At 43.1% G+C, this 20,198-nt stretch overlaps 1 protein-coding gene and 1 non-coding gene across 5 annotated transcripts in view; both read right to left on the bottom strand.

Annotated features, from left to right (window-relative positions):
- Positions 1-17,267, bottom strand: part of LIN9 (lin-9 DREAM MuvB core complex component) — a 56,813-nt gene extending 39,546 nt beyond the window's left edge. For 2 of the 4 annotated variants that reach the window (XM_066237292.1, XM_066237321.1), the window contains exons 1-5: positions 16,868-17,267; positions 6,553-6,585; positions 3,532-3,626; positions 1,938-2,042; positions 937-1,070 (exon numbers count right to left, since the gene is read on the bottom strand). In XM_066237292.1, the coding sequence (XP_066093389.1) occupies positions 937-1,070; positions 1,938-2,042; positions 3,532-3,626; positions 6,553-6,585; positions 16,868-16,946 (446 nt within the window). In that variant the 5' untranslated portion in view covers positions 16,947-17,267. Of the gene's footprint in view, positions 1-936; positions 1,071-1,937; positions 2,043-2,703; positions 2,756-3,531; positions 3,627-6,552; positions 6,586-12,563; positions 12,691-16,867 lie in introns of those variants that run through there. The other 2 variants (XM_066237301.1, XM_066237312.1) reach the window with 2 other exon arrangements.
- Positions 3,923-4,029, bottom strand: LOC136321587 (U6 spliceosomal RNA). Its single transcript, XR_010728735.1, has one exon. It is a non-coding gene; the product is annotated as a U6 spliceosomal RNA (small nuclear RNA).
- Positions 17,268-20,198: the final 2,931 nt, after the last annotated feature.

The raw sequence follows: 20,198 nt of genomic DNA, 5'->3' as shown, positions 1-20,198 counted from the left end.
TACAGGAGTACATCCTCTGAGGGGCTATCCTGGCACTAGCATTGTATCTGCTGAGGATAAATACTGTTAGCTATAAGGTCTCTGTACCAAAGTTAGTATCATCAAGGAGTCCTCTTAGAGATTAAATCAGTTTTAGAAAACTGGAGCAATCCAGAGTTAGATCAGGAATTCCGGAACCCAGTTCACATTAGGACACGCTCAGAGCTTGCTTATATCTATGGAAAATCTGTGGATAAAAATGAAGCAATTCTATTCATGAGTTTGGGAAACGAGGAGCCAATGACGATACACAAAGGTCTTGGGCTTAAATATGAACGTTCATGAGACTCACAAGCTTTGGAGTAGGCAATTGCTTTGGATAGCAGAGAAAGGAAGTAAAGGTAAGTAGCTAGCAAAGCAAGCACCAATAACTGGCATGGATTAGATTAGATTAGATCAGATTAAGATAGATGAGAATTCAGTATTTTTCCTGAGTAAATTCTGTTGAACAGATTTCACCCCTATTGCTTAATGTTTTATTTAAAGTTATGTGTAACTAAAGTACTACCAAATGAGAAAGACTACCGAACTATAAATCTTATTGAATCAACTATTTATCTATTATACTAGCACTTAAAATCTCAAGATTTATAAAACAAGTCCCATTCATTGCAAATAATGGTGCTTTGTTTCAAATAATGGTACTTTGTAAATTATAACATAGAAATTACACTTTGATTTTATTTTTTACTAAAATGTATAATAACTTCTTCTGCAAAAGAAGAGAAAGAAAACTTCGAGAAATAGAAACAGATCAAAGCAGAATGAGGAATAGAAAAAGGAATCAGGACAAAACAGGATCACAACAGATGTACAAAAAAGGTTGTAGATTATAACATTTGAAAAACTTATATTCTTGGTTCAAGTAATATTCATAATATAAGCCATGATACATACTTATCTATATTTGAGTAGAACCACTCATATATGCACCATTTATGTGCTTTGGGAAGCTTGAGTAGGTTACGTAACCGAAAACCAATCTTCTGTGAAGCTTTCTTATCTGGTGTTGACATTGTTGCTGTAAATTTCTATACAGTAAAAAAACAAAAAAACCAGAGACTAATTATAGTTCCATTAAGTAAAAATGAGTAAAAATCTGTAACATTGTAAAAAAGTACTATAGATTGCAGTTAACTGCTCAAAAAGATTCATCAGCCCTGGCGGGGTAGTGGATAGAGTCATCTTGGTGCAGTGAGGTCACGGGTTCCATCCCAGTCAGGCCACGTGGGGGAAGCAACCAATGAGTGTACAACTATGTGGAACAAAGCCGACACCCCCCTCTTTAAATCAATGGGGGAAAAAATCACCTCTACTATGGCCCATCCCACTAGACTATCTTGTAACTGTTTTTTTTTTTTAAATGACAGGGAAGTAGAGAATAACTATACCAAAAATTACAAATTTGATAGGAGAAAAATTACATTATTCTTAAAGTTAATATTTCCTTATCCAATTTTCACTCATTCCTTTGATTCTTACATGTCCACTAAGATTTTTTTTTTTAAAGATGCCAAAAATGAAAAAAAAAGGTATGATTTCATGCCATGCATCTTCCTCTTTTGGATCAAGGAAGACTTCAACATACTTCCCTCGGTGATAAAAGTAAAATCCCCTCATCTCCACGCCCAACTCCAAACTGTTCCATACTGCCAAATCCATTTGCTTAATGTCCACTAGAAAGTGTGTGTTTGTAAGTCTGAGGACTGGCTTTCTGCTCGGGTTTCAAGTCTATCAATAAAATAATGGCCTTTGGTAGGTAATTAAAACAGGAGCTGAGATGGAGCACTGATTTAAAGAACTTGTTACTCAAAATATAACAGATAAATAGAAACTTTATCACATTGAGCAACTGTTCACTTCCTATCATGTGAAACAAAATTTTAGCACATGCGTACCTGTGGAACCATTGCAACCCTCTGATTTCTTTTAGGTGATCTTGTATTTATTTGTCTGTCATCTTCATCAGAAAAGAGTCGACTTCGTTTTGAATTTCTAAAAGGCTATGACAGAAATTTTTTAATTTCATGAAAAGACTGAACATGTCCCATTTTTGTTCCAAAATATAGTTCTATACTTGGAAAATGCAGCTAACTCTGAACTGTCAGCAGAAAGGATGAAATATGGGTAATATAAGGTACACAAAGTCAAAATCAAATAATCTTAGATTTAGAAAGTCATAAGACATATTTCTGTAAACTGTTTACAAATAAAATACCTAGCTAATGAATAAAACTAGAACCCAAATCTCCTTAGTACACCAGCAGCCTGGAATGAAGATAGAAAAATAAATTCTGAAAATTCCAGTTCTTATTATGTTGGTGTTTGTATTAACACCAGTTGGGTATGTCACATGATTTGTCTGTTGCACAGGGCTGGGCTGGGGCAAAGTTACTAGATCGCTCTAGAGGGTAAAGCTAAATATATATAATATTATACTAGATTTGGGTCAAAACTGTTAACTGAATTTATATATCTAAGTAAAAATACAAGACACCTATAACAGATACCTGACTGTTCTAAATGCCTATAGAACTAAAAAAAATTTAAGTACCCGAAGTACATCATACACTTAAGGGTCTATAATATGAAAAATTTTACAGTCCATTCTAAGTTCAGAGGCCTCATTAATAAAGAAGAACAGAAATAATATCCCAATAGTACCTGCATGCTTTTTTCAAACCCTTCTTCCACTATTCAAGACAGAGCTTCATGCCTAAGGAGGGGAGGCAGATACAAAGGGCTAGCAACATATGGAGCATCCGATTGGGTCACGGCTAGAGGTATGGATTCTTCAAATTAAACCTTAAAAGAGTCTCAACACTCCACAGCCCTGACAGGAAGTCCCTTCTCCTCTGCTCCCCCCCACTCCTGAGAGGAGGAAGAGAATGACTGTGATAGAACCGACAGTGTAGAAAGTCTGCACATTCACTGTGGCCAGCTGCCCAGCTACTGTGACCACTGCTATCTATCCCAGTTCCAGGCTTGTTGCATGTTTGATCCCTAAGGTTTCCTGGCTACCTAACTGGGCAGGAGAGAAGCAGAAGTCCTCCATATCATTAGTCTTGTCAACTATATGCTCACCCCTACTTTCCACCCATAAATGCACTTACCCTTGACCTACACAAGATTTTAATATCTTACCACTTACGTATATATCTTTTTTAAGGACCAGACCCATGTAAAATTTTTACTATCTAATAAAAGTATAATTTTGTGTGGCTGGAGGTTTTTTTTGCTTTTGCCTATTTAAAAAAAGAAAAACACTACCATTGCTTAACAAATTACTTAATGATGACCAGGAGATTATCAGACTACAGATTATTTATCTATATATGATCATATCCTGCTCAATGACACTTAAAGACTCAAATGCTTGAAACTGGGGAAAAACCTTGGAAAATTTTTACTGTGCTATCAGAGCTTGCGATGACAATAACACAGGCAACTTAGCTCCCATATTCTAAAGTGTGAGAAAAACTAATTCCTTACCATTTCCACAGCAGAACCTGTATTCCTGCCTTTCCAAACAGGAGTTTTTTGTAAAGAACTGAACTTTTCATTCCATGTGTTAGATAAGCTTCCCTCTGTAATAAATATTATTAATAATAAGCTTTAAGTTTAGTTCAAAGGATTTCATACTATGAATACTGCCTTTTTAATAACAGTAATATATCTGAAATATTTACCAATATAAAAAAATACACTGACAGTAATAATTTTACAAATTTTTAAAATTTGTAATTAAAAAAAAACCTCTCTTCTGTATTTTTTTTCCAAAGTCTAAATAATTTGGCAGACAATGCATTCTGAAAACATTAAAATCTCTTACTAAAATATGTGTGACTTCTTTCTTTCTGGGTTTTTTTTAAAAAATTTTTTTTTAAATATGGAACGCTTCACGAATTTGTGTGTCATCCTTGCGCAGGGGCCATACTAATCTTCTCTGTATTGTTCCAATTTTAGTATATGTGCTGCCGAAGCGAGCACTCTTTTTGGTTTTTAATACTTCCTGTAATTTTCTGATAACTATTTCATAAGTACAATCTAATTGAAAGCAGGACAAAGAGCCTGACCTGTGGTGGCGCAGTGGATAAAGCGTCGACCTGGAAATGCTGAGGTTGCCGGTTCAAAACCCTGGGCTTGCCTGGTCAAGGCACATATGGGAGTTGATGCTTCTAGCTCCTCCTTACCTTCTCTCTCTGTCTCTCTCTCCTCTTTCTCTCCCTCTCTGTCTCTCTTTCTCCCTTTCTCTGTCCTCTCTAAAATAAATAAATAAAATAAAAAAAAATTAAAAAAAAAAAAGCAGGACAAAGAAAAAAAGGTTCTTTTAACCTTGAATTTTGAGTATGTTTCTAAATGTTTTCTACTTCAATATATGAAACTCTTATTATTCAAAAATGAAATTGTGTGGCGTTTCTGTTTTCCTTAATTCAAAGAAATGTCTTGAGTTGTATGCAACCAGAAAAGATTCAATCAAGTGACTGATCAGACATATTATGAAAAGAGGGACAAGTTTAATTTTTATAAAAAGGATATGTTTATACAGAGAGAGACATAGAAAACTGAGGTGAATATACTATAGTTTCATTCCTTCCAGTTGTTCATCAGTATTTTCTAATATTTTCTATAAGAAATTTGTTATATATTTTTAAAAGAAAAATAATTTTAAAAATAATTTAAAATAACTCTAGTTAATAATTTAAAAATAATTTAATTTTTTTTATTTATTGACTTTAGTAAGAGAGAAAGAGAGAGAGAGACAGGAACATCGATCTGCTTCTGTATGTGCCCTGCCCGGGGATCGACCTGGCAACCTCTGTGCTTTGGGACAACACTTTAACCAACCAAGCCATTTGGCTAGGGAGAAAAATAATTTTAATATTCAGAAAAATAATGAAATATTTTTCCAATGTAGATTTTAATTAGTACAAAAGAAAAGAAGTGAGCCCTGGCTGGCTAGCTTATAGGTTGGAGCATTGTCCTGATCTGCGGCATCCGCAGTCAGGGCACATACAAGAATCAACCAGTGAATGCATAAATAAGTGGAACAACAAGTCGATACCAATGTTTCTTTCTCTCGCTCTCCCCCTTTCTTTCTATCTAAGATCAATCAGTAAATTAAAATTTAAAACATTAGGCCCTGGCTGGATGGCTCAGTAGATAGAGTACCATACTGGCACGCCAAGGTCTCAGGTTCAATCCCTGTACTTACGAGAAGTAACCAGTTAAGTGGAACAACTAAATTTTTATAAAAAGGATAAAACTAAACGGAACTAAATGGCACAACTAAATGGAACAACTAAGTGGAGCAACAAGTTGATGCTTCTCTCTCTCTCTCTCCTCTTCTCTTCTCTCTCTCTTTTTCCCTTCCTCTTTCATTCTCTCCCCCTCTCAAATCGATGGGAACAAAAATTTAATTTAAACATTACAAAAAAGGGGAAAAAAAAGAGGTGAGATGGGGTGGATCTTGGTAGGCAAACAAAAGGGTAACTGGACAATCAGTGTTGTTGTTTTTTTTTTTCATTTTTCTGAAGCTGGAAACAGGGAGAGACAGTCAGACAGACTCCCGCATGCGCCCGACCGGGATCCACCCGGCACGCCCACCAGGGGCGATGCTCTGCCCACCAGGGGGCGATGCTCTGCCCATCCTGGGCGTCGCCATGTTGCGACCAGAGCCACTCTAGCGCCTGGGCCAGAGGCCACAGAGCCATCCCCAGCACCCGGGCCATCTTTGCTCCAATGGAGCCTTGGCTGCGGGAGGGGAAGAGAGAGACAGAGAGGGAAAGCGCGGCGGAGGGGTGGAGAAGCAAATGGGCGCTTCTCCTGTGTGCCCTGGCCGGGAATCGAACCAGGGTCCTCCGCACGCTAGGCCGACGCTCTACCGCTGAGCCAACCGGCCAGGGCACAATCAGTGTTTTAAAGACAGAAGGATTTAATTTGGTAAATCACGCTTTACCCACTGCGCCACCACAGGTCAGGCAGAAGATTCTTAAAAACTAAACTATTATGCAAAAATACAGCTCAGCACAATTGTTTAATAAATGTTTTAACTAGTAATAAATTTCTTTAATCAATAACTGTAAGGGTAAAATTTCTTAGTAATTTCTAGCAACCAAGAATCAATTCTCATGTAACAAACAGTACATACATTTAAAGTTAGCATCAGTGAAAAACAATACTTAGAAGCTATAATGGCCTGACCTGTGGTACCAGTGGTAGCACAGTGAATAAAGAGTCCACCTGGAATGCTGAGGTTGCTGGTTCAAGACCCTGGGCTTGCCTAGTCAAGGCACATACAAGAAGCAAGTTGATGCTTCCCATTACTCTCCCCCATCCTCTCTCTCTCTTTCTTCTCTTAAAAAAATCAATAAATAAAATCTTTAAAAAAATTTTTTTTAAAGCTATAATGAATAACTTTAGAAAGAAAAGAGAAATACTATGCACAAATTAATTTAATACATTAAATTTCTAGCTTATGCCATACCTAAGGAATCATGCTATGATTCTTACCTTTTAAACTGACAAGGGCTTTTGCTGAAGAACCTGCAATTAAAAAAAATCAGTATTATTTCATAATCAAGTGAGAGAAAAAGAACTTGGTTTAGGGGTAAAAGTGATTCATTTAGTTTTAGCAATTTTGAGTTTGAAGTAATGTTGGGATGTACAATTAGAAATAACTAGTAGACAATTCAAGCTACAGACTAGAACTCAGATAAGGTAAGGAAGAACTGGAGAGAGACATCTGGGAGTCTTATTGAAGTTGTGAGAAGTGGAGACCTTTCCTAGGGAGATGAATATAGAAAAAGAGGAAAGGGGAAGACTAAGAATGAACCAATTTTAGATCCTCATTCAGAAGTGAGCTGGCGTTGGAGAAGGAAAAGAGAAAGGGAACCGACATTTACCGAGGCAAAGATCAGAAGTGCTGATAGGGTGGAGAAAGCAGAAATGTCCCAGGTACTGTCATAACAGGCAGTAAGTCCCTTGTATGTTTAGAATGCAGGCATGTGCAACCCTTAAAGATTCAAACTATAGTCCTGACTGGGTGGTTCTGTGGATAAAGCCTTGCTCCGGGGCACCGAGGGCAAGAGTTTGATCCTCAGTCAGGGCACGGACAAGAAGCAATCAATGAGTGCACAACTAAATGGAACAACTAAGTGGAAGCTCCTCAAACATAGGGTCTGTACAGTTAATAAAGGTCCTCAGGTATTCTGTTGCAGGTAACCCTCACTCTGAGAAACACTGGACTCTGGGGGTAAATAAAGAATAGGTTCTATGGGACCTGGCTGGATAGCTCAGTTGGTTAGAGCATCATCCTGAAGCACAGAGGTTGCTGATTCAATCCCCTGTCAGGGCACATACAGGAGCAGCTCAATGTTCCTGTCTCTCCCCCACACACTTCCTCTCTCACTAAAATCAATAAGTAAAGATTTTTCAAAATTTTTTTAAAAGAGAGTAGGGTCTATAGGTAAGGGGAAGTAGGAGAATCTAGTTTTTATGAAAAAGGGAGAGGACTAAATTGAAAAATTTCCAAATTGGACATTGCAAAGAAGTCCAAGTCATTTGAAAAATAATAAAGGATCATTTCTGTCATTTACATTTGGCATCTAAAAAAACTAAAGGCCCTGGCCTCGTAGCTCAGTTGGTTAGTGTCATCCTGATACACCAAGGTTGCGGGTTCAATCTTCAGTCATGGCACATATAAGAAATCAACCAGAGTTGTGAGCATGGCCCCAGATGGGGGTTGCCGGATGGGTCCCAGTCGGGGCACATGTGGGAGTCTGTCTCTGTATCTCCCCTATTCTTACCCCCCCCCCAAAAAAAGAATCAACCAATGAATGCAAAAAAAAAGTGAAACAGCCTGACCAGGCGGTGGTGCAGTGGATAGAGCATTGGACTGGGATGTGGAGGACCCAGGTTCGAGACCTCGAGGTTGCCGGCTTGAGCGCGGGCTCAGTTGGCTTGAGCAAAGCTCACCAGCTTGGACCCAAGGTCACTGGCTTAAGGGGTTACTCGGTCTGCTGAAGGCCCACGGTCAAGGCACATATGAGAAAGCAATCAATGAACAGCTAAGGTGCTGCAACAAAAAAACCTGATGATTGATGCTTCTCATCTTTCTCCGTTCCTATCTGTCTGTCCCCATCTGTCCCTCTCTCTGACTCTCTCTCTCTGTAAAAAACAACAACAACAGCCTGACCAGGCGGTGGCGCAGTGGATAGAGTGTCGGACTGGGATGCAGAAAGACCCAGGTTCGAGACCCTGAGGTCGCCAGTTTGAGTGCAGGCTCATCTGGTTTGAGCAAAAAGCTCACCAGCTTGGACCCAAGGTCGCTGGCTCAAGCAAGGGGTTACTCAGTCTGCTGAAGGCCCGCGGTCAAGGTGCATATGAGAAAGCAATCAATGAACAACTAAGGTGTTGCAACGTGCAATGAAAAACTAATGATTGATGCTTCTCATCTCTCCGTTCCTGTCTGTCTGTCCCTGTCTATCCCTCTCTCTGACTCTCTGTCTCTGTAAAAAAACCAACAAACAAAAACAACAAAAAACAAACAAAAAAGTGAAACAACAAATCAATGTTTCGTGTCCTTTTTCTCTCTCAAATCAATCAATCAATAAATTTTTTTAAAAACCACATATAACTTAAAAGAGTGGTTTTTTAAAAACAAACAAACAAACAAACAAACTCAGATAGATGCAAAGAACAGACTGGTGGCTGCCAGGGTGGAAGAAATAGGTGAAAAGGTACAAACTTGCAGTTATAAGACAAATACCTCCTGGGGATGTAATGTACAGCATGGTGACTATAGTTAGCAATACTATACTATATATATGAAAGTTGCTAAAACAGATCTTAAAGTATCTCATCACAAGAAAAATATTGTAATGATGTGTGGTAATGGGTATCAGCTAGAATTGATTTTGTGGCAATACATACATCAAATCACTATGTTGTATACCTAAAACTAATACAATGTTATACATCAATTAAATCTCAATAAAAAATTAACAAAAAAACTTTTAATGCTCCAAAATAGAAATTATTCATAGAATTATAGATGAGTAAATCATCTTTTAACTTTAAAAAACTGTTTAGACCACCTTCTTTTTTCTTTTACTATAGTCAAACTATTTGTTATTTCTTGTTTTCAAATCATCTTATTTTATAACCAGCTACTTGTCATCTTAGTTACTGTGACATCCATTTACGTTTGAGAGATTATAATCTAAGATCAATCAGTAGTGAAATTATTTAAAATGTGGTCAGTTACTTGCATTGAGGAAAGACAAATTTTTAAATGACATGTTCAAAATGTGTATAAACATCTTTAAGGAGCTAGTCCATTATGAGACTAGAAACATAAAAATCAGTAAATAAAGGATGACCTCGGGGGATAAAGAAAAATGAGCATGAACTTAGTACAAAAATCAGTGAAGAAAGATTAATTCTACTTGGTATTTAACAAAAGCAGTAATGAGTTTTGACTCATAAAAAAGGACAACAGACCTTAAATGAGAGAAGCAACAGATGAAGTATGGCAGTTCTGACTATGAAACATTTTATTCATCTAAGATCCTTAAACCTCAATTGACTTTTCCTCGACAGGGCAGTATTAGAGGTGTCTAGAACAGACAATTCATCAACATCAAAGCCACTGTTGCTTTCACTCTATCTTCCTGCCCTGATGTAGAGAATGGTTAACAGGACAACTTAAGAGCTTCTGTGTGGCAAAGGCAAGGAATGACCAAAGGCAGTCAAGTAGTGTGGGGAGAAGTCAGGAAGAAATGCTGTAAAGACTTGCTAAATAAAAACCAAAAAACCCTTAAGCAATACAATACAACTGGGAAGCAGCAGTAGTAAACAGGACACATATGCGTGTAACTACCATGAGAAATATGGGTCAATTGAGAAAAAAGTAGAAGTCATGCACTCATTTAGTGAGTGTGTACAGACTGCTGACTGTATTCCAGTCCCTGCTATAAGCACCTGGGATAGGACATTATATAAAATAGCCAAAGTCCCAGCCAGCACTCATGGAATTTACATTTTAGTGAGGGGAGACAAATACTACCTGAAAAAAGAAATAATGCAGAGTAAGAAAAGGGTGGGGTGGGGTTGGGGAACGGAAGACTATCTTTCTATGAAGTGCTCACGATTAGCTTCTCTAAAAGGTAATATTAGAACAGAGATCTGAAGGAAGAGTGTGAGCAGCAAAGATATCCACTCCTGCTCCATGAAGGCAGGAACTATATTTTGGGGATTCTGACTTGTTCTTTTTTGAGAGACAGTATTGCACAGTGGTTGAGAGCACAGATTGAGACTAGCTACATTTAAATTTTGGCTCTGCCACGTTCTTGCTGTGTTACTTTGAACAAGTTAGTTAATCTCTCTGTGGTGCTAATTTGTCATATGTAAAATGAGGATTAAATGAGTCAATACATGTAAAAGTGCTTCATGAACAATGTACATAGTACACGGCTAATTTTTATATCATACTATTAGTATAACTTTGATCAATCCCCCACACCCCCAAAAAACTATTAGGTTAAGAACATGAATTTTACAGGCATGTGAATTTAAGTCAGACTCTTGCTCTAACTGGGTAATGTTCATTCCTTCATTCAAGTATTCACTGCCCTGTCTAGGTAGCTCAGTAGGTTAGAGTGTTGTCCCCATATGCCAAGGTTGTGGGTTCTATCCCTGGTCAGGACACATACAAGAATCAACCAATGGCCCTGGCCGGATGGCTCAGCAGTAGAGCGTCAGCCTGGCGTGCGGGGGACCCGGGTTCGATTCCCGGCCAGGGCACATAGGAGAAGCGCCCATTTGCTTCTCCACCCCTCCCCCTCTCCTTCCTCTCTGTCTCTCTCTTCCCCTCCCACAGCCAAGGCTCCATTGGAGCAAAGATGGCCCAGGCGCTGGGGATGGCTCCTTGGCCTCTGCCCCAGGCGCTAGAGTGGCTCTGGTCGCGGCAGAGCGACGCCCCGGAGGGGCAAAGCATCGCCCCCTGGTGGGCAGAGCTTCGCCCCTGGTGGGTGTGCCGGGTGGATCCCCGTCGGGCGCATGCGGGAGTCTGTCTGACTGTCTCTCCCCGTTTCCAGCTTCAGAAAAATACAAAAAAAAAAAAAAAAAAAAAGATAAAGCCTCTTCTCTCAGGGAGGTTACACTCTAGCAGGAGGAGACACACAACAGACAGGCACATAAAACGACTACACTCATAGCAGTCGTAGTAAAGGAAACAAATAAGGTGGTCCTAGTGTGGGGAGTTACGTTACACAGGGTAGTTAGGAAGGCCTCTCTGAGGAGGGACCATCTGAAAGGGACCAGCCATGCAAGAGCAGGAGGTCAAATCAGTGAGTCCGGGCAGAGCAGTAGGTATAAAAGCCCTGAGGGCCCTGACAGGAGATTAGAGCACGGTCTGGAAGCGCAGTGGTTGCCGGTTCGATCCCCGGTCAGGGCACATACAGGAACAGATTGATATTCCTGTCTCTCCCTCTCTCCATTCCTCTCTCTCTAAAATCACTAAAAAAACAAAAACAAAAACGGAAAAGTTCAGAGAAGCCAAGTGCTATGTTATGCATGGGACTGGAATGGAAACATGAAGAAAAACAGCAATGGTATTTTCTCTAGTGCAGCTTCTAACCAAATTTAACCAATCACATTAACAAATGTGAAGCTGCAACTGTGACAGCTGCCACTACAAAGTTACACAGTGTTTGAAAGGATTTAATGCCTGACCTGTGGTGGCGCAGTGGATAAAGCGTCCACCTGGAAATGCTGAGGTTGCCGGTTCGAAACCCTGGGCTTGCCTGGTCAAGGCACATATGGGAGTTGATGCTTCCAGCTCCTCCCCTCATCTCTGTCTCTCCTCTCTCTCCCTCTCTTTCTCTCTCTCTCTCTGTCTCTCCCTCTCCTCTCTAAAATAAATAAATAAAAAATTAAAAAAAAAAAAAGGTTTAAAAAAAAAAAAAAAAGAAAGGATTTAATAAGATGTAATCTTTGTCTGGGAGGATACAAAATAGCTCTCTGAAAATACTTAATATGGGCTCTAAAGGAGAAGCAGAAGTTAACAGGAAGTGAGGGGAAGGAAGAACATTCCAAGTAGAGAGAAGAGCAGGTGCAAAGGTCCTGCAAAAAAAGGAAAGCCTGGTCAGTATAGGGAATGAAAAAGATCCAATTTAGCTTAAATGGGTAGAATGAGAGGAAAAATGGCATAAAATGAAACTGGAGAGGTGGGCTGTGGCCCGACCATGAAGGGTCTTATAACTACTAAAGTGTTTTAAGCAGCAAGATACACATATACTTTTAAAAGGATCACTCTGTGGATAGGTTGGAGTGGGATGGTAGGGGTGGGTGGGTGGAGTAATGAGATGCTGAAGTGATTGGTGCAAGGAAGAGATGCTGACAGCTTGGGCTAGGGGGATGGTGAGAAGTAGGCAGAACTTTTTTTTTTTAAGGTAAAAGTTACAAGACTTAGTAAAGGCTTAAATATGAAAAGTAAAAAAGGAGGAAGTTCCAAATATAACCTCTAGGTTTCAGCAGAATGCATAGTGAAGCCATTCATTAAAACAGGAACCACTGGAAGTATCTCTGTCCTGGGATGGGGTTATGAGGTAGATCTTGAACCCGTGAAGTTTGAGGGGCCTCAGGCATCTAAGAGGAGATGTGAAATAGGCAAGAGATATCAAGAACAGGAGCGCAGAGGAAAGATCTGGGCTGAAGATAGCCTCAGTTTCCTCATATATAAAATCAAACCACTAGGAGTACTTACCTCAGTCGAAATGAGCAAATGCACATAATGTGTTTTGTACAGCAGCTGATTTTTACTAAGTACTCAATAAATGGTAGCTTTTTTTTTTTTTTTTTTCATTTTTTCATTTTTCTGAAGCTGGAAACGGGGAGAGACAGTCAGACAGACTCCCGCATGCGCCCGACCGGGATCCACCCGGCACGCCCACCAGGGGCGACGCTCTGCCCACCAGGGGGCGATGCTCTGCCCATCCTGGGCGTCGCCATATTGCGACCAGAGCCACTCTAGCGCCTGAGGCAGAGGCCACAGAGCCATCCCCAGCGCCCGGGCCATCTCTGCTCCAATGGAGCCTTGGCTGCGGGAGGGGAAGAGAGAGACAGAGAGGAAAGCGCGGCGGAGGGGTGGAGAAGCAAATGGGCGCTTCTCCTGTGTGCCCTGGCCGGGAATCGAACCCGGGTCCTCCGCACGCTAGGTAAATGGTAGCTTTTAACATTGACAATGTTATACCATCTATTGGTTAACTTAACTAGTCCCCTTGACTAAAACTGGCAAAGAAACATATTACTATTTCCTGTATCCCCTTTTAAGACTAAGCTCCAGTTTCATTAATAATATCTCTTGCCTGACCAGGCAGTGGTGCAGTGGATAGAGTGTCAGCCTAGGATGCAGAGAACCCAGGTTCAAAACCTTGAGGTTGCCAGCTTGAGTGCGGGCTCAACAGCTTGAGTGCGGGGTCGCTGGCTTGAGCATGGAATCATAGACATGACCCCAAGGTCTCTGGCTTGAGCCCAAAGGTGGCTGGCTTGAAGCCTAAGGTCGCTGGCTTGAGCCCAAGGTTGCTGGCTTGAGCAAGGGGTCACTGCCTCGTATGTGCCCAGTCAAGGCACATACGAGAAAGCAATCAATGAACAACTGAAGTGCCGCAATGAAGAACTGATGCTTCTCATCTCTCTCCCTTCCTGTCTGTCTGTCTGTCCCTATTTGTCCCTTTCTCTGTCCCTCTCGCTTAAAAAAAAAATTAATGCTCTTATCCTACATTCAATTCCATACAAATCAAGTACTTTTGCATATCTGATTTGTGCCACTGTGTGACAAACCAGGTATTGCAATCCCTTCTTTCAACAAACTGTGGTCTAGCTAAAGAAGATATACATCACACATCAGTGGTCCCCAACCTTTTTTGGGCCACAGACCGGTTTAATGTCAGAAAATATTTTCACGGACCGGCCTTTAGGGTGGGACGGATAAATGTATCACGTGACCGAGACAAGCATCAAGAGTGAGTCTTAGATGGATGTAACAGAGGGAATCTGGTCATTTTTTAAAAATAAAACATAGTTCAGACTTAAATATAAATAAAACGGAAATATGTAAGTTATTTATTCTTTCTCTAAGGACCAGTACCAAATGGCCCACGGACCGGTACCAGTCCATGGCCCGGGGGTTGGGGACCACTGCCACACATGCATGCCACTACCCAATATACCAGAGATATCACAAAGTAACATAAATGATGGTATATAGTTTGAGAGTATAGCTGGTATTTGAAACCTAGTAGGAATCCTAAAAAGTCTCTACAAAGATCCATAGTTAGTCCTTATGTTTAATGATGAGCCAAATCTGCAAATGACAGTTGTAAGAAAACCGCTTAAAACACCTCTCATTTTAACAGAATGACTACAGTAACCAAAAGAACAGCTCTAGTGGTTGTGACTTCTAAGAGGTGATAAAACATCTTTATGGTAAAGATAGCAAGGATTTTCAGATGACGAGCACATTGTGCTCAGTAGGCCCACCCTTACTTGGGAGCATCCTAAATCACAATCAACTGTATTCACCAAACAAGAAACAAATTCCTGGATACTCTACAGCTATGCCCTGTCCAATACGGTAGCAACTAGTCAAGCATGACTATTTAAATTCAAACAAAGGAGAACTAAATAGAACTGAAAATTCAGTTCCTCAGTCACTCTAGCTATCTCTGAAGAGTTCCATCGCCACATGTGGCTAGTGGCTACCCCATCGACGTGGTGGTAAAAGAGAATTATTTTCTTTTTTTTTTTTTCTTTTTCATTTTTCTGAAGCTGGAAACAGGGAGAGACAGTCAGACAGACTCCCGCATGCGCCGGACCGGGATCCACCCGCCACGCCCACCAGGGGGACGCTCTGCCCACCAGGGGGTGATGCTCTGCCCATCCTGGGGGTCGCCATGTTGCGACCAGAGCCACTCTAGCGCCTGAGGCAGAGGCCACAGAGCCATCCCCAGCGCCCACGCCATCTTTGCTCCAATGGAGCCTTGGCTGCGGGAGGGGAAGAGAGAGACAGAGAGGAAAGCGCGGCAGAGGGGTGGAGAAGCAAATGGGCGCTTCTCCTGTGTGCCCTGGCCGGGAATCGAACCCGGGTCCTCCGCACGCTAGGCCGATGCTCTACCGCTGAGCCAACCGGCCAGGGCGAGAATTATTTTCATCACTGCGAAAGTTCCCATTGGGCAAATTTAAACCGCTAACTCTTTTACTACAACTTTTCACCAGTCAGGTGATTAAACTTTTATTTTTCTTTATTTTAATTTTTCCTTTTTATTGAATTTATTGGGGTGACACTGGTTAACAAAAGTATACAGGTTTCAGGTACACAATTCCACAACACCTCATCTTTACACTGTATTGTGTGTTTGCACCCCAAGTCTCCCTCTATCACTATTTTTTTTTATTTTTTATTTTTATTTTTTATTTTTATTTATTCATTTTAGAGAGGAGAGAGAGAAGGGGGGAGGAGCGGAAAGCATCAACTCCCATATGTGCCTTGACCAGGCAAGCCCAGGGTTTCGGGCCGGCAACCTCACCATTTCCAGGTCAACGCTTTATCCACTGTGCCACCACAGGTCAGGCTCCCTCTATCACTATTTATCACCCTTATATCCTCGACCCTCTCACCCACCACCTGAACTTTCATTTTAACTTCATGACACATTCAGAGTACATCACAAAGAAAACAGAATTGGCTTTCATTTTGAAAGTGTCTATTTGCCTCCTGGCACAGATAAGACTTTATCAGTGATTGAACCTTTTGTTTCTGCCATACTGAAGCCCACGGAAACGATATACATACGTAAACTGAAGAATGAGCGTGGATCAGGACCTCCTCGTAATTAACTAAAATATTGGCCTTTTCACATACTTTATACAACGCTGTAAATTACAATATTAAGTTCCATGGAGCTGAAACGAGGGAATGAATGCTTTTCCTTGCTAAACACAGGTGAGCACGCAGGTCTGGGACGGCAAGATGAGGAAAGGCGGCGAATGAGGCAACGCGCAGGTGGGTGTCAGCACCGGCGCCGGGAGTGCATGCTGCGCGGGTCACGTCCACGGGGAAAGTGGCCCCCGCGATCATAAGGCACGTTCGCGCAGAAGCAAGTCGGTGGGGTCGGGGCCACCTGGACACTTGTGTACCTAGTCGGGATTATCTTGGGAAAGGTCCACAGCCACCTGTGGTCCCAGGGGAAGGGGCCAGCCCTCTGACACGGAAACACTTCCAGGGGTGGACACACCGGGGTGGGGTGGGGGTGCTGTGAAGATCACAAGTGCCTGGAGAGGCAGGAACTGTGACAGGACAAGATCAGAGGCTGGGGCAGAAGGGGCTGTGACCACCCCGCCCCAGCCGAGCCCTTCCGGGCCCCGGGACAAGCCAGTTACATAAGCCGCCAAGCGTCTCTCCGCACGGATCGAGCGGTGCGGGCGGTGAGGACAGTCCCCGCGGCCGGGGGCCCCTCTTCCCCCACCTTGGCCTGGGGCCCGAGACGGGCTGGGGGAGCAGCCCCCACGCCCGCCAGGCACAGGCTGGGCCCCCGGGCTTTCGGTTTCCGGCCCTGGCGCTCCCACAACCCCAGAAACCAACACACGACACCATAACAAAGGCGGCGACGCGGCGGCAACACCGGGGTGGGAGGACTAGGGGACCGCGGCAGGGCTGGCAGTCAGCCCTCTAGCCGGGCAGAGGGCAGGGCCATCCGTTTCGACTGGTGCCGCCCGGGGGCAGGCGGCCGGCGGGAAGAGGGGGGTGCTTTGAGGTGCTACTCACTCTCGTCAGGCAACTGGTCGAGCTCCGCCATCTTGAACGAGCCGCGCCGCTTTTTCAAAGGCTGTCTGCCGCGGTGCATTGTGGGGCGGAGACTGTCTTTGCGAGGGAGGTTCGAATGCGGAGCTCGCTGCCCGCGGCGCCGCGGCGGGCCTAGAGGACTGAGTTCCTCCCGCGCCGGCCGGAGGAGGAGGCACCGGGAGGGGAGCAGCGCCTCCCCCTCCGCTCCCGGCCCCGCGGGAGGGAGGCGGGAGGGAGGCGGCAGGGAGGCCGCGCCGAGAGGCCTGGCCTGGAGCGCGTGGGGCGCTGCGCGAGCTCCCGCGTCCCGCCGACCCGCGCCGCCCGCCCCCTCCGGGGCTCGCTCCCGGCGCGCGGTTCGTGTCTCGCGCTGCAGCTGCGGGAACTGCAGGTTGTTTGTTCCGAGTTGGAAAGGGAGGGAAGGTGGGAAGTAGGCCCCGGCGGGCCGAGGCGGGGCCGGGGGGCGGCACCAGCGGGCCGGGCGCGGGGTAAGGAGCCCCTGGTACCCGGTCGCGTTACCCGCGGGGGCGCTACTCGAAGACCATTTTCACGGTTCCCCAAATCCACGTTTCTCCGGTTTCGCCGTCCCTTCCCTTCTCTGGAAAGCCGGGGGAGGCAGCAGGAGGAGGGCTCAGGCCGCAGCCCCGCAGCCGGTCCGTCCGGACTCGGGGTTCCGATCCGGGAAGCCCTTATCCCTCTCCAGTGTCGGTACCCGAGCCTGGCAATGAGATGAGAGGTTGTGAAGTTTAGTTATTTAGATCGCCAGCTCAAGAACTGTTTTTGCTCAGCTCTTTCCATCTGTTGGGGCACTAGACTGTGTAGTGAGCTGGGGAGGCTTTACAAAACCAGGACCGGCGGTTTGGGGAGGATGCAGACAAAAGTCAGCAGGGACGCTGCACGATGATCAAGTACCCTGGTCAAATGTGATGAGAACACCGGGTGAGAATTCAGTTTGGAAAGAGGCCCCGGGAAAAGATTTCACCATTCCTGTCTGTAGCACTATCCAGTAATATAACAAACATTACTGGGTTCCAGTTCTTTCTCCCCAGGAATTTATGGAGGTTTCGGGCATGGGATAGTTAAGCAATAAAAATAAAACATGGGTGAATGTCAAGAACTAAAAAATGGAAAGGTGGCAGTCTGAGATGAAGACAGCAGTCCACAGTCCTGCACGAGCAAGGAGCTGAACTTGCTAAGAGCCCTGAAGCAATGAAGAGGTCGGGTTTTAAATAATGGTGATGGCACGTTTCCATTTGTGTCGTAGAACAAAATGTGGGTAATGGATTGGAGTGAGACAAAAATGAGAGTCCTGGAAACCAGTCAGGCCAAAGAGAAGGGGGAGATGTGTACACTAACCAACCCTAGAGATTCAGAAAGTGGGCACTGGAGTCCCAAGTCTTGGCTGGGATTCTGGCTGCTAGTTGTATAACCTCAGGCAAGTTCGTTTCTTCCCTGTGCCTCAGTTCCTCACGTGTAAAAGGCAGATAATTGTTTTGAGGATTAAATGGGTTGATGGGTGTAAAAACTTGGTATAATAGTTTTTAGCACTCATTCTGGCTCAAATGTTAACTATTACTACCACTTAAGAATAGGGAATATTATTGTTGATGCCAACTTTGTGCCTTGGGTTACTGGGTGCCGCCACTTGGGGGGGGTAGGGGCAGAATATGAGCAGAGAATTAAAAATTCAGTTTTAACAAAGTAATCCTTCATAGTTAATTTACTACCGCCTGTGCCTTCTAAACACATTCTGATCTACTTTCTAAGAAGATGAAAAACAATTGATCCCTGTTGTCAGCCCCCAGGGAGGGGGCGGGTGTAATAGGACACTATCAATTTGGAGATGAATACAAGAAAAATGTCAATACTCTGAAAATGAAAGAAAGAACAGAAATGCAAAGTAGGTTAGAGGAGTGGAAGTAAAAGTTTGATTGTAGCCTATGGTCAAGGTATCATTAGACCAAGGCAAATTGTGTTTTATCCTAAGGCGGTTTTCACACACAATAGCAGGTCTGCTGTTTAAATAAATATTTTTAGTTGTCTCCTCTGGTCTATCTGCATTTTATTTTATTTTTTAATTATTTTAACAGGAGCCCTGGCTGGATAGCTCAGTTGGTTAAGCATCATTCCAAAGCACAGAGGTAGCCAGTTTGATCCTCAGTTAGGGCACATATAGGAACAGATAGATGTTCTCTCTCTCTCTCTCTCTCTCTCTCTCTCTCAAAAACAAAGCAAACACACATTGATTGTTCATAAAAGAACAGATTGATGTTTCTGTCTCTCCCTTTCTAAAATCAATAAATTTTAAAATAAATAAATTATTTTAACAGGAAATGAGACACATTATTTTTGTAATTAAACATAAAAATTACAATTTTCTAGTGGTGATCTGCATTTTAAACAAAACCCCTAAATGAGCTCTCTACTCTGATGCCTGAAGCTGTATCACAACAGTAGCTCTACCACTTACTCACTTTGTCACTGAAAACAAGGCCCTTAACTATTATTCTCGAGGTTCTCTATTGGATATTTGTGAGAGGAGTTTTAAAATCATTGCCTTACTTCTCCCCCAAACCTGGTAATTTGTGCAAGGACAACATCCACCAGGTGATAGAATGAGGAACCTGGACCACTTTCTTTGCTTTGTTTTTTCCCTCTGTGATGTGATAACATCCATCACAGGGCTGTTAAATTTAACATTTTGTATTCCAGTTTACAACAACATGATTGCATAAGAGTCATTGCTTAAAAATACTGGGCAAGGACACTAAGTCATGAAAAATCTGGATAAAAATACACCATAAGAAAAATAAACAGCCACATTTTAGGCATATTAGGTTGATCATTTGCAGTCCCGTGTAGTTCAAAGGACACCATCAAGAATGCAGCCCTAGCCTGACCAGGCGGTGGCGCAGTGGATAGAGCGTCGGGCTGGGATGCAGAAGTACCCAGGTTCGAGACTCCGAGGTCGCGCGCGGGTTCATCTGGCTTGAGCAAAGAGCTCGCCAGCTTGGACCCAAGGTCGCTGGCTCCAGCAAGGGGTTACTCAGTCTGCTGAAGGCCCACGGTCAAGGCACATGTGAGAAAGCAATCAATGAACTAAGAAGTTGCAACGCGCAACGAGAAACTGATGATTGATGCTTCTCATCTCTCTCTGTTCCTGTCTGTCTGTCCCTGTCTATCTCTGCCTCTGTAAAAAAAAAAAAAAAAAAAAAAAGAATGCAGCCCTACCTGACCTGTGGTGGCGCGGTGAATAAGGAGTCGACCCGGAATGCTGAAGTCATGGGTTTGAAACCCTGGGCTTGCCAGGTCAGGG

Source organism: Saccopteryx bilineata, chromosome 1 (genome assembly GCF_036850765.1).
Source record: "Saccopteryx bilineata isolate mSacBil1 chromosome 1, mSacBil1_pri_phased_curated, whole genome shotgun sequence".
In the NCBI taxonomy this organism is placed as follows: domain Eukaryota; kingdom Metazoa; phylum Chordata; class Mammalia; order Chiroptera; family Emballonuridae; genus Saccopteryx; species Saccopteryx bilineata.
Note: the sequence above shows the minus strand (reverse complement) of the source record. Positions and strands in the feature narration are given on the sequence as shown.